Consider the following 15,294-nt stretch of genomic DNA (forward strand, 5'->3'; position numbering starts at 1 on the left):
TTACTGGCGTTTACTTGGAGACCGAAATTTGCAGACCACGTGTTTATAGCCTCTAAGTCCCGGTTCATGTTCCTGATCGCAGCAGGTAACTCTTCAACCTTCTCTTGAATGTAAACCTGCAAATCATCGGCATAAAGGTGATACGCACAATGAAGTATAACCAAGGATATAAGATTAATAAATAGTGAAAACAAAAGGGGAGAGAGAATACCGCCTTGAGGTACACCAGCTTCAAGATCCATCCAACTAGAAGAGGAATCATCTAATCTTACACTCTGCTGGCGTCCTCGAGATAGGAACAAAACCAATTTAAAACTTCGGGTGAGAGAATACGGGAAAGAATTGACAGAAGAATGTCATGGTCGACGTTATTAAATGCGCTGGAAAATCGATTAAAACTAAGACAGAAATTTTTGAGTTCTCCATGCCAGCCCTTACATCATTAGTTACTTTTAACAAAGCAGAGGTGGTACTGTGCCCTGGTCTGAATCCAGATTGAAATGGTGAGAGAATTTTGTTTTGGATTACAAACGCGGAGAGCTGCTTTTGAACACATGCTTCTAGAACCTTGGATAAATAGGGAAGAATAGAAATAGGACGAAAATGGGACGGCTGTAATGGATAAGGGATTTTAGGTAATATTGTAGTTCTGCAAACAAAACCGTTTATCAATACTGTTAACTTTTTATATCTCCTTGTGTATATTATTTGGATTAACATAAAACAAAGTTAAAATTCATTTAAAACTGTAACCATAGACTAAATTATAAATTAGTTTATGCTGTAACGCATTTTTGAGAGTTTTTATTAGGGAGCGCTTTATGGAGGCTTCTATTAGCCTAATGACAAAATAAAGTATGATTTTTATTATCATGGGATATAATAATATGCGTTTTTTTTATGGCCCCTGTTATGCGACCTCTTGTCCCCCCTTCAAGGAGAAGGGACAATTACTTACATATATGTACTTTTTTACATTTGTATTAATTTTTTAGGTTTTATTTACTAACATTTTTTACTTTATATTAACATATCATATTTGATTTATATTCTAATTTGACATTTATTTCTTTACTTCATTTTACCTTTCTTCTTATATTACATACATTTTAAAAGCATTTTACTGTCTCTCATTTACATAGATTTCTGTATGTAATTCATAATTCATATTGCCAATTTTTCATTACTTCTAATTTACATATTATATTGTTATAAATTTTTGTTATCACTCATTTACATAAAATTTCTTTGCGACATTCATAATTCATAATACAGATTTTAAATTTTTTAAATTACTTACACATTAGTGGTTATACATTTTTATTGTCTCTCCTTTCATATTTATTTGCGAAATTCATTATTGATATTTTAAGTTTCAAAATTAATTTAAATTAGACATTAGATCGTTATATATTTTTATTATCTCTAGTTTACATAAAATTTCTTTGCGACATTAATGATTCATTTTACAAATGTTCATTTATTTATTATCGTCCATATATTGATATACATTCTATTGTCTGACATTGTGTAATCCTGTCTTTTTTGTTTGCATTGGTGTGTTTAATTACATAATAAATCACATCCAACGACTGTTGCACGCGCTATGACATCCCACTTTTGCCGTACCGGACACTCCGCACTGAGTGCATTGTGGCCTGTGTCATCTAGATGATCTTTATGACAGTTAGTGCAGCACGGCCTGACACCCTCCTTACGATCATCACACTGAGATTGGTGATGCGCCCCGGAGCAGTGTGCGCATTTCTCCTCGGTGGCACTACAGAATCGCCGCCCATGTCCGTACCCCAAGCAGCGTGAGCACTGGATTAGGGGGGACTGGTCGGCGACCATGACGCGTTGGACATCTATATATAGGTGTCCTGCCTCGGTAAAACGCGCCCACAGCCCCAGAGACACAGTAAGCACCACATGCTCAGTGTGATCATCCTTTCCTTTCCTCCTGTACTTCATTCTATCTTCCCCCCCTCCCAGGATGTCTTCCACAAGGTGGCCATTTTGAGATCTGATGGCCTCTAACACTTCGTCATCAGTATTATTTTTAAGCACCCCGTACAACACAACCTGGGGGTCCTTATTCTCTATTTATTGTGCCTCCAACTTTCCTTCCAATTTCTCTATCTTATTTAAAATTTTGTCCCTATCTTTTTTGTCTCTGAAGCTCACAATGACCTTTCTCCCTTTCCCTTTTCTAATCCTATCAACTTGTATGCCTTCCTTTCTCGCCTCTATTATCTTTCCCATCTCCTGGACTATTTCAGTGGTCGGCATGAAGTTTTCTTTGTCTGCCACAATGAGGGAGTGAAGGGTCCTGTACTTAGGCTTGCCCCGGGCGACACTCGCGACATATGTTGGGGGTGTCTCCCGCTCCGGTTCGCCCTGTATCATGACCTCCCGCCCCCCGATTGTGCTATTCAACATATTTACAGCTTTCCCTACTTCTTGTGTAACCGTTTCTACTAACTTTGCCTTTTCCTCCTCTATCTTTGTGTGAATACTCTCAACATTCTTTACTGCCGCCTCAGTTAAATGGTCCCTAAGCTCATGTATCATGACTTCCCGCTCCCCGATTACGTCTTTCAGTGTATTTACCGCTTTCCCTACCTCGTGTGTTACCGTTTTTACTACCCTTCCTTTTTCCTCTTCTATCCTTGTATGTAAACTTTCCACATTCCTTACTGCCGCCTCTGTTAAATAGTCCCTAATCTCTTTTAAATCTCGCCTATACTCTTTCCTAAAATCACTTAGTACCGTATTTACCTTTTCAAAACAGTTACAGTTATTTTCTTTTCGCGTTTCGTATTGTGTTTCATACTGTGTTTCACACTGTATTTCACACTGTGTCTCTACATCATTCCTCTCTACTGTCCTTTTCTCCTGCCTATCATCCATCATTATTATTTTCTGTAACTGTTTTAAAACGTCAGTAAGATTATCTGCTATACCAACCCTCAGCTCACCCTTCATATTTCTCGTTTGGTTTAGCAGATAAATACTTTTCTTTACTTTCCTCGACGTTTCCTCCAGTACCGCGTCCCAATTGTCTATCGGGTTATTTTCCTCTGCTAAGCTATTGCTAGCGCCGCCCGCGCTACTGCCGGAAGCGTCGAGGGACGGTCTGTTTTTGGGTTTCTTTGGAAATTTTGGGGTACGTACCATTGCCATTTTGGTAAAGAGAAATGTAAGTTTTTATTTATTTAATTAAAATTGAAGGGGGAATGCGTCTGCTTGTAAAATTGTATATAGTAGTAAAATTGTAAAAATAAAATATTATAAAATAGGTTAGACTAGGTTTAATTTTTAACTAGAATAAAACTTTTGTATTTCAAAAGCAGAATGCGATCACGCAGAATTTCGTTGCTTTTTATTTTTCACAGGGGCTTTGATTTCCTACTAGTACTAATTTAATATTAAGTCCCTGCAGATTTAAAATAGCAATATATTAATAAATTATATTATTCAATAGTAATTACTAATTACAGTCAGTCTGTCAATTAAAAACCTTAATCCTAACGAGTAGACTAAAAATAGTGCACTCGGTCTATAAATATAATATAATATGTCAAATTAAAACCTTAACCTAACGAATGCACCAAAAATGATGCACTCGGTCTATATTCTAATAATAACTGTGATGTTACTAGTCCTAGGTCTATAGTGTGTATAATATGTAATAATATGCGTTATAATTTATGGGTAACGCTGCGAAAGTACCTAATAACAAATAATACGCTATACATTCTTACATATTGCATAGAAATACTATTCGTTTACCATTATGTGACAATACGAGTCCTACCGGACATTATCTGGGGGCACGGCAGTGCCCCAGCCAAGCTTTTTAGCAAAGGCACGGCCGTACCATTCTTTTCTCGATTATGCTTGTCTATTGCCTATTGAACTAGCGAGCCTGCTCACATATTATTACGGCTTACAGGTTTGGTGTAAGGCATAATAAAATACCTAACGTACCTGCATAATCCATGACGCCTACTGCACCTCGAATGTCATCTCAATGTGCATGTCATAATTTAACGTTTTACATGAGTCGTATGACGTCGTAACAATTACGGTTTACCTGATACTTGCCTACTTTAGCTTCATAATAATATTATGTAAGTTACCTTACCGACAAACAGTAAAGCAATTGTTATCGACACTAAGTACATTGTAAAATTATGAAATTTCATTGTAACTGAAAACTCATCAAAGTTTTACTGCAGTTACAAAATAAAATTCGTCCCTGAACATAATCACTGACGATTTAATAAAACATCGCGATCAAAGACGATTTTAAACGCTCAAGTCTATAATCGTCTGTAATTTATTATAATTTCGTCATTATGAAAGCTTAGGGAAATGTTTGAGTTCAGCTCGTTTGTGCACGCCCGTTTAGTTATTGCAAAATGTTGGTGGGTAGTTAAAATGTCTTACTATTTTAACCGACTTAGAAAAGATGGATGTTCCATGTTCAGCTGTGGATATTTTTTGTACCGTTAACCGAGGGCTCTACACAAATCACAAATTATATATTGTAGATATTTGAGAATATTGGTTTCAGTATGGATTCAATGCTTTCTTAAAGGCACTTTACGGGTATATTTAACTAAAGGCCGCAATTACCTGACGTAAAAAGAATTTGTTTCTATGCTCTCCAAGGAGCTATAATATACAATATTTTATTTCTTTTGTAATCGCAAAAGGCATTAATCGTAGGTATTAATAAAAGAGAAGCAAAAATATTTCTCTCTTATCTCGATTTTCACAATCAGAATGAATCTTTCGTTTTTAATATCATGCACCTCTCTTTATCCTGAAAATATAGGAAATGTAATAAGAAAACTCAGTAAAAGACATGCAATATCGTTGTTCCTGGAGAATGTATTCAAATAGGATCGAGTGAGCTCTTCAAGCTAGATGACATAGCAACAAACTTAGCGTTAGAAAATAAATTGTTAAGTTAAACATACACCGCTCATATGACGCCACTTTCTAACACATTCTACACTTAGATTTTTGTTACTTGCATAAGGGAGATCGCAGACGACAGACTTTTTGTGCGATCGAGTCTGCGGCGCCCATACAGTCGGCATTGCCGCGCCATACCGACTGTATGGGCGCCGCAGACTCGATCGCACAAAAAGTCTGTCGTCTGCGATCTCCCTAACTCTGGCTAAGTTCGAGAACGATATCCATACTAATATTATAAATGCGCAAGTGTGTCGTTCTATCTGCTACCTCTTCACGTCTAATCCTCTAAAGAGAATTTGCTAGATATTATTATGATACTAATTATTCCAGAAAAATTTACGGTTCCCGATAAACAACTTTGGCTCAATTGAGGTGCGAGTGTTATCTAGTAAAGTTATTATAGTAATTGTTATGAAAGGATTTAGACCCAGTTTTTGACCAAATTTTATGTATTCACAGCTTTTAATTGGCGAACGCACAATTTTAAACATTAAACAATACTCAAGTCTATTGTATACAACTGTCAATAACATTGCTTATTGACAGTAGTATACAAGCAGGAGTATTCCAATCAAATAATCCAAGTTTAATCCCCAAACCAGCTGGTCAACCAACGCTTAAATATTATGTTGTCGAAAGGCCGCTAACGCACTTGTGAATGGTCTCATGTAACGTGTTATATAGATGATGGATAAAGCTTAGGCCAAGCCTACGCGAACAGGTGTCTGCGAAGCGGAGCGTCAAGTTGTCAAATGTGTGTTTTGTATACAAAACACATTTGACAACTTGACGCTCCGCTTCGCAGACGCCTGTTCGCGTAGGTTTGGCCTAAGCTTAATGGCTTTCAATCAGGCGATCCGTACAATCATATTATTTTGGTTTAAATTAAAAATATTTACTCACTGGAGTCAAGAATCTGGATAATTGTGACCAAAAAAGATTGTAATCTTTATAAGTAAATAATTAAACATGTTTTAAACTTTTTAATGGTCACTTACTTTATTAACAACTCCGGCCATTTAATTATAATATTGGAATTTTTAATAGCATTCTGGCTTCACCCTCGTCGGATAAAGCCAGAATGTTATACAAAATGGTCAAAATTTGTAGTGAAAACAGGCTTTAGATTTATTTATTTTAATTAAGTTAGTACTATTTTTATTCATAAGTCCTTTATTGTAAAGTGATTTTGATTACGGGGGTGACTTAATCACTAAGTGATCAAACCCCCTTAATAATAAAGATTAAAAAAAAAAAAAAAACTCCGGCCATTAAAATTTTATTTAAACAGTGAAAAGTTTTTCGCACTGTTACGGTTGGGTTAATGAGTCGAAACTCTGAACTAGCGGCGCCGGGCGAGTAAAGCCAGACATTTTGGGTTTTAATTGCGAACAACAAAAACAGCTGATGAAGCAGATATCTGTTGAAGGTTTGCGATGGCTGAAAAATATGCAATATCTCCGAAAGCTCTGCGATCCAGGCAGATCTCGCTTAAGATTAAGACAAAACTTGCTTATGTTTCTGTCATAAATTACTCATTAATAATTACTGATTTAATGCTAATTTCCTATATAAGATTGTGTCTTCTTATAAAAAGTAATACGTATTCAATATTATAAGCCAATCCTACTACCAAAAGTTCGTTTAATCTTGGTTGTAATCAAATGAAAATAAACTAATCAATTTTAATCAAATAAACATTAACTATTCATAAAACATAAGTAATTATTTAACGTTAGAATAATCAAATGATATGAAAGCCTTAATTCTTCATTTACAAGAGGTTTCATCTTAGATATCTCGTTTCATTAGGATTTAGGGAATGATTGATAACAGACATCCAAAATCTTACTGTGTAAGTAGATCAGTCATCAGGGTTCATGAAGAAAACCCAAAGGTTCGTTAATTTTGTCTCTAGTGGTTTTATTTATTTTTATTTTATTATAATATTATGTAACTAGATGGCGCCCGCAAATCTGTTGCGCCAAAATTCGTTTATCACGCGTTAACCGTACATTTTTCCGGGATAAAAGTATCATATTTTTATGTTTAATAGCGTAGGGGGCGTTAATATTGTACTCTCGGAACCTTTGTCTAGTGATGCTATATGTTTGTACAAGTTAGTTAAGTTTGGTTTAGATGTAAGAAATTGTTAAATTGTAATTTTGTGGCCTTACGAGGACGACATGGTCGCCTCTGTTTGTGAACCAAGTCCTTAATAAAGATTAAAAAAAAGAAAAAAAAAGTATCATATTATTATGTCCTTTTCCGGGACTCAATAGTATCTCCATATTTCTTCACGCCCAAACCACTTAGTCGATTTCGCCGTTGAGAAACAGATATACTTTCGCATTTATAATATTATGTAATAAATTCGAGTTGATTATTAGTAATAATAATCAACTCGATTTATTGACATTGTAATTATTAATCCAATATCCGTAATTACCATTTCTTATTTTACAGATGAGTTTTCTAAAGCGTTTATTAAATACTATCTTATTTTGTATTGTAATTTGAATGTATATTCCAGTATACAGATTACCTACATTGTTAAGATATTTTAGTCTAGGCATTGAAAAGGGTAAAATCATAATAATACTACATCAGTTATCACATTGTTCACATATACTTACATACTTAATTTAGGCCGAAGTCTCGTAGTAAGCTATAATATGGTTCCGTTCCGTTGTGTTACCGTGCGTTGGGTCATCGTCAACGAGCATAGCAATTAGCATACCTGCATCGAGAAGATGGTCGGACTGGTATATTGAAATAAAAAATTATGAAAATTGACTTTTATTAATCTGACTGAAAATAAATTTTGTTTCAACACTTAATTTTGCGCAGAGTAGGTAACACGTTTTTGATTCCCACTTGCCAGAAAAATTGACGTTTATTTTATCTTCCATCTCTCCCCCCCTGCCCCCCTACCTAGTACCTGGGTACGCCCACGATGACATCACTACTCTGTTTGTGCCAATCACCCCGTATCATCCAATCTGTACAATGTTTGAATAATCTATGATTGATGTCATGTGCAAATAACAGCTTAATCTGTGCGCGAAAAAATTTGGAGCTTAATATGACATACGCAAATGAGTATGACCTAGTTAAATACCAGCATGTTGTTCCGGAAAATATACAATTGCAACATTAAAAAAGTTAGATTATTTTTAACTTTAATAAGTTTAATGTTGCTGATGCAGGCAATATAACTTATTTCGTAGTGTTTTAAGAAATATTTTATATATCTTATTCAAAATAATCGTGTTAGTTTAGAGTTCCTATAATGATCCTTATATCGTCGGCATAGAAGTGCTGTTAGAGTTAAAATAACAGTAAATGGAGTGGTGATCGTGGCAATATTACATCTCCAATATAACATCCGATAACCCAGTTATCTATCTGAGCCAATTTCCGGAGACGGTTAGCTAAAATATACCTCAGCATGCTAGTTAAGTTAAAACACCCAGTTATTAGCACTTTAACAGTTCATACTAAATATTTAAAAAGTATTCTAAAAAAATAAAGGGTGCCGAAATAATAATGGGATGACAGCTAACATGTTCTTATTAAAATTAGCCATTTAATTATACAAGACGTCAACAGTGAGGTAAATTAAAGTTCAGTTTTGAACGTGTCCTTAAGTTTTTGACCGACTTCCTGTAATAAAAAATTCTATTGTATTGCTATAATTGTACTCTCCAAAATTCGACTCCAAGAATATATACTTCCTATAGTATAAAGGAGTATATTTTTTCGGGAGCTTAAAAACGAAAATCTGGGACTAGCTAACGGGAAAATATGTATGGCTTGGCTGTTCCGTTACTTCCTTCAGATCAGAAACTAAATATTCGCATCACCTTCACGACGGTAGGTAATAATATTATGTAGAATTAGTTGAAGTTAGGGTCGGTAGAGTTAGGCCGTGAAGATTCAAAAGCTTGGCTCTACATGAGATCTGATATCTTTTTCACAGAGAAATCCTTATGTGGTCGTCGTGGCAACATTTTACATAAAATGTTTTTGGCGGGATCTAATTTATTTGTAGCATCGTTAAAGTAAAATAAAACGCTTCTGTACTGACTGTATGTAAAATTCTGTGAATTTTATGTTCACTTTCACTTCATAACTCAAAGAGGTATATGAAACACAAAAATATTTTATAATATGAGCCATATACGGCAAGCTGCAGGCTCACCCCGTAATAGTGATATAACTTGACATGGCATCCTTAGATAGTGATATAACTTGACATGATATGCCCTTGTCAATTTAATGCCCGCCCTATTCGCCCAACGTATTCGGCCCATGAAAGCCTAATCGGGATGAAACAAGTGTCCATTCTCTGGCATTTCGATATCATGTTTTATTACGTTCAAGGATGTTCTTAGAAAGCTATTATCAGTGAAGGAAGTAATAAAATACCTTTGATAGTTCTTTTCTTCTTTTATATTATTTATGACTTTAGTTTTACACATGATTTCCTCGATACAGTTTGATTCTTTCTGTAATAAAATTTTTATATTATGTATTCTAGAATGTGAATAGTTTCTTTTGCTTAAATTATTGAACAATTTGTGTCCGCAATCATAATATTGAAGCAACATTAGCCGTTATTAAAAGTGCTAATGAATAATAATCTAAAATCTTCTAACAAATTAACTTTAGTATTACAAAAGTACATGACAAAAAAATGTTATTGTGGGATATGCATAAGAGATAGAGATAAACCATCGCGGAGTTTTCAATAGACCTTTTCAGGGAAAAGGTATTTAGGTATTTAGTCATTTATGATTTACTTTAACCCAGTTCAAAAAACTAAAAACAAAAGCCTAATCTTTCTAAGTCCTAAATCTTTAAGTAGGATTAGAATTTTATTTACATTAAACAGACAAATATAACAAGCACTCAAAGTATTTGTGAGTGGGCCTCGAATTCTTTATCATTTAACCCTTTCAAGTAAAGTCAAAGGTGAAATAACAAAATAGCAGATACAAAGTTGGTCCGTTAAAAGTTTCAAAAGTCACGTTATTCAAGCAGAAGCTTTATTCAAATGATATTTTTATTTCGCACGAAATAACAAGATTCGCCATCTTGTAAAGTTAGTAATTTGAATTTCCCCTTTTTAAATCCTTTCTACCTTCGGCTTGTTAAAGAAACGAAAATAATAATCAATTGAAGCTTTAAAATAATTCGAGATGGGATTTTAAATGGTAGTTGAATTTCGAGAACAGGTAAAAAGGTAGTTTCATAAATAATCTAAATTAGGTATTGTATTATATGAACGCTGTTAAGCATTCTTGTACTAAGTTAAAGTACTAACCCACAAAAAATGTGATGATTTAGAACAAGACTGCATTCAAAATTTTACAACAAAAAAAATTGTGGGCTAGGACTTGGGACACTATGCTTAACAGCGACCATAATTATATTAAAGTAAGTAAGTATGTATTTTAGATCTTAGACTACTTAGATTCCAAATCTGGCATGTTTTAGCCCTATGGTTTTTCTCGATAACTCCGTTTGCGACGCCGTCCTCTAGTATAACTTTCTTCTTCTTTTGAATATGGCTTCATACTGAATTGCCATTGTCAGAGTGTACTGTCGGATCTTATTTAATTTTCATAATAATTATTTATTTTACTGTTTGTCAACAGCGGGCAGAGCCCAACTGCCGGAGGAAGCGTGTGACGCGGGCGAGCTGAAGAGGTGCGTGGAAATGACCCCCCGCACCCCCGTCGGCCTGCCCCGGACCAAAGATGAGTTGGACGCGCGCTGCTTGTAAGTACCATTGAAGACTGACGTCGGAGGGCCATGCTTCGGCACGAATGGGCCGGCTCTACCGGAGAAATACCACGGGCTCACAGAAAACCGACGTGAAACAGCGCTTGCGGTGTGTTTCGCCGAGTGAGTGAGCTTACCGGAGGCCCAAACCCCTACCCTTTGCCCTTCCATACCCTCCCCTATTACCCTATTCCCTCTTAAAAGGCCGGCAACGCTCTTCTAATGCTGCGAGTGTCCATGGGCGACGGAAGTTGCCTTCCATCAGGTGACCCGTTTGCTCGTTTGCCCCCTTAATTAATAAAAAAAGAGGAAAAAGGCAGTTGACAGACCTACCTTATTTATTCTGATTAGGTACGTCAATTCAATGTTAGCTGTTAGATCTGTCGGATAGGTTTGACATAACGCGACCGAATTACGATTGGTCCGCCATCAGCCTATGAATCAACTTTTCTGATGATAGTACACTTATATAATTAATTAAACCTAGTAGGCACTTAAAAGCTATATTAAAGTCAGCAACGATAACGGAATAGCTTATATTTAGTAGCCATAATGTAAGAAGAAGAAATTGGTTACATCGGTGTTCACAATATAATATTGTGGTAGACCGCCGTGCCGACTATTTAGTAAGATCTTACTAAATAGTCGGCACGGCGGTCTAGAATAAAGATGAAACTAGCATAATATTTTAAATATTGTGCAATGTGTTCGAACTGCGTAGTTCAATGTTCATGTTTTCTGAACGTCATTAATACTGGTACTTACCACCTATGTTACGATAAAACTGCACAATTCCGTCACAGGCTCACAAGTCACAGCACATAAATCTAAACAAAAGACGCTTATTTTTTAAAACACAGCTCAAAAAAAGGATTGTCTGAACGGTTTCGAATTTCGAACCCGGGACAAACTCTTGTTAACAACTCAAATGAAGTCTACAATTTCCCAACATACTACTAACTACTCTAACATGAAAGTATGCATTAAATTTTTACTACCTAAGATGAATGAATTAGCAAACGTCGTAGCATGTTAGCTTCACTCAAGGTTATAGTATAATTAATTCAACCCTCATTTAAATAAGTCTCGGGCGATATTGTTTACTGAACATTACATCAACTTGCCGTGTAAACACACGAGGAATTTACTGAAACATTTTCTTAGGAAATTATTTAGCTAAATCCTGAATACGAGGTTCTAATACGGAACTATTCAGAGGGATGAGTTTCTCATTTCCGTCAATCTTCGCTAAAGCCGATAAAATATCTAAGAAATACTTCTCTTTTCTGACCTTAGAAACGCATCAATGGATATTCGTTTCCTCTTTACTTATTACGTGCTGCCTAATTTATCAATGAATATTATTTTCCGCAATTTATTCGTAAAAAAAATCCGTGACAAGATAACTTTTTCTAGTTCTCATAAATAGTTATGTTTGTAATTAGTGTTTTTCATTAATTACAGTGCACACTGCAGTGTTTACATAAAAACAAACATAAACAGGTTTCATGCGAAGCCCGACGAGGCGTCGGGCATCCACAAATTACGTGATGTGTTTAGGGGTGGAGGGGGTCGAGTGAAATCTCATCTAATCTCACATTGGGGAGAGGGGGGCCTCGGCAAATCTCACGTAATTTTTTCACGTAAACATTCGCGACGTGTAAGGTTTTAAGTGACTTTTTTTTATAATTTGACAGGCGACAACCTACGGGTAGAGGTCGTAAGGACTCCACCAAGGACTGAAAATTGTCTTTGTTTGCTTTCTTGAGCAAATACTTCAAATGCTTAGATATGATATTTCGGATGCTTAGCTGGAAAGGGTGTGTGGCAATTCTGGCAAGGCGTGACTGGACTATCTTAAGATGGACTCGTACCTACTTACACACAGTTCTAAAATGTCCCAGTGTAACGATCACACTCATATTATACATATTGCTGGGTTTGACATAATGCAACCAAATTACGTTCGCCATCGGCCTATGAATCAACTTCTCTGATAGTACAAAACAAAAACGGTCATCGTTTTTCTCTTTGCATTATTCAAGTATTTACTTGTTTCAGGGCATACCAGACCGGAATGGCGTGCATGGACGCGTGGATAAAACGGTGCTTACCCACAGACGGCCAGAAATTAATTCAGCAACAGATCGGCGGCGCCAGAGCCCTCATGCGCTTTTTATGCACCAACGAAACTGCGCTGCGGCGAGGTGAATTAACGCTTTTTGTTTAAAAAGTAAAAACAGAGTTTATATACGCTCATAATGTGTGGTGAAGACGGTTATGTGTTTGTAGATTAAAATAAATGGGTACTTTTTAGTTAAAAGTTTCAGTTTGTTCAAAAATATGGTAACGGTTTGTCAGATTTACGTTAACCTCTTTTAGAAAAGCGTATTTTTTACACGTTGTGTTTCAAAATGTAAACATATACGAAATAACATCAATATTTTATTAGGTAAACATAAAAATCTATTACTTTTGCTCATGTGATCAAAATAAGTGAGTGCAAACATTGTTTTTTACGACATTCCTATTGCTGGTATTTTTACCAAACGACCGTTTTTATCGCGTCGAGACGTTTACCGCGAGTCTTGCAGAGTTTGCATTTTATAGTAATATTAGGTAGTACTTATTACCATACTAATATTATAAATGCGAAAGTGTGTCTGTCTGCCTCTGAGTCTCAGAGGCAGACAGACACACCAAGATATCTCAGAGTCTGAGATATCTTGGGCCCCGGGAAAAGAAATAGGATAGCTGTTTTTATTCCGAAAAAATGTGGGCGATAAACTAATTTTGGCGCAACGGAGTTGCGACTTGCAGGCATCATCTAGTATTTTATATTTTATTTTTAGGGTTCCGTAGCCAAATGGCAAAAAAACGGAACCCTTATAGATTCGTCATGTCTGTCTGTCTGTCTGTCCGTCCGTATGTCACAGCCACTTTTCTCCAAAATTATAAGAGCCATACTATTGAAACTTGGTGAGTAGATATAATCTGTGAACCGCATTAAGATTTTGATACAAAAATGGAAAAAATATTAAAAATTTTAGGGGTCCCCATAGATACAACTGAAACAAAAAAAAATTCAACTAACCTATACGTGTGGGGTTTTATGGATAGGTCTTTAAAAATCATATTGAGATTTTTAATATCATTTTTTTCTAGCCTGAATAGTTTGAGAGAGAGACTCTCCCAAACTGGTAAAATGTGTCCCCCCCCTCTAACTTCTAAAGTAGGGGCATGATAATTCTAAAAAAATATATGATATACATTACTATAAAAACTACCAAAGAAAATTGGTTTGAACGAGATCTAGCAAGTACTTTCTTTATACGTCATAAATGGTAAACCTTAATTTAACTTTCATTAAATCAACTGAAATATAAAAATAAATCAAGTACCTTTTAATTTCATAAAAATAAACCTTATTGCTGCTGTGGAACCCTTCATGGGCGATTCCAACTCGCACTTGGCCGGTTTTTTTACTTCTCTTTACATTGTGCTATCATAATCCATAGATAAACATGATTGCCACCATGATTATGATTTATGGCTGGTTTACACGTATTAAGTAGATAAGTAGTAACTAAATTTTAACTTAATTTGAAGTGCCTGCCCGAAATGTGTCAAGTGACAAGCCCCGCCTTCCAACACAATAGAAAATTGTCATATATCTTATTCCCTTGTTTAGTACTCAACTAAATTTTAACTTGCTACTAAATTTTGTGTTTACATGCAATAAATAACATTTAGTTAACTACTTATCAACTTAATACGTGTAAACCAGCCCTTACGGTAGGTACGTATTATCAACGTTGATCATCAGTTGGTCATGGCCCACGAGTAATTAAAAACAAATATTACATTCTCTGCAATGAACCAACGCAACGAAAATTGTAAAGGAGTTTTTATTCTGATCGCAAAATATCGACAAACGCATTTATTCACGGTGTATGAAATACTTTTATTGTATTAAAAATGACCGGCTTCCCAAAAAACAAAGAACGTTAAATGGAATTATCCTGTTACTGTCTATAACCGTATAAAAGCTTTTATCACATTACGGAGCCTGGGTATAAAATAATAATAAAATTCTTTAATTTGTCATTTTGTAAAAACACCTAGTAACCACTAAAGTAAAATTATTTTATTGAGTTGTGGTTTATAAAATACTAGCTGTTGCCCGCGACTTCGTCCGCGTGGACTTCAGTTTATAGCGCGCGATGTCAACAAAATTGGTGTCAAAAGCTTTTATAAAAAAACCCTGGTACCCATTAAATCAATACAGCTGTGCAGCGTGCAAACAATAAGTACTTCATTTTTGTATGTTAAACTTTATATATTATGCCAAATTCTAAAGCTTATTTAGCCCCCCAATTACACAACTTTACCCATAAACTATTTATCATTGATAGGTTTCGCCCCAATTTCACCAACGTCTGTTAGTGTTAACAGCTTGTTAAAATATCCTGTCTTCTCTTTCATTCATATGAAAAACGAAACAGCTAACGT

At 35.4% G+C, this 15,294-nt stretch overlaps 1 protein-coding gene across 1 annotated transcript in view; it reads left to right on the forward strand.

The window, feature by feature from the left end:
• LOC121733586 overlaps positions 1-15,294 on the forward strand; it is a 44,802-nt gene that overhangs the window by 7,837 nt on the left and 21,671 nt on the right. Inside the window, exons 2-3 of the mRNA XM_042123882.1 lie at positions 10,656-10,779; positions 12,844-12,989. Of these exons, the coding sequence (XP_041979816.1) occupies positions 10,656-10,779; positions 12,844-12,989 (270 nt within the window). The remainder of the gene's footprint in view (positions 1-10,655; positions 10,780-12,843; positions 12,990-15,294) is intronic.

Source organism: Aricia agestis, chromosome 14 (genome assembly GCF_905147365.1).
Source record: "Aricia agestis chromosome 14, ilAriAges1.1, whole genome shotgun sequence".
In the NCBI taxonomy this organism is placed as follows: domain Eukaryota; kingdom Metazoa; phylum Arthropoda; class Insecta; order Lepidoptera; family Lycaenidae; genus Aricia; species Aricia agestis.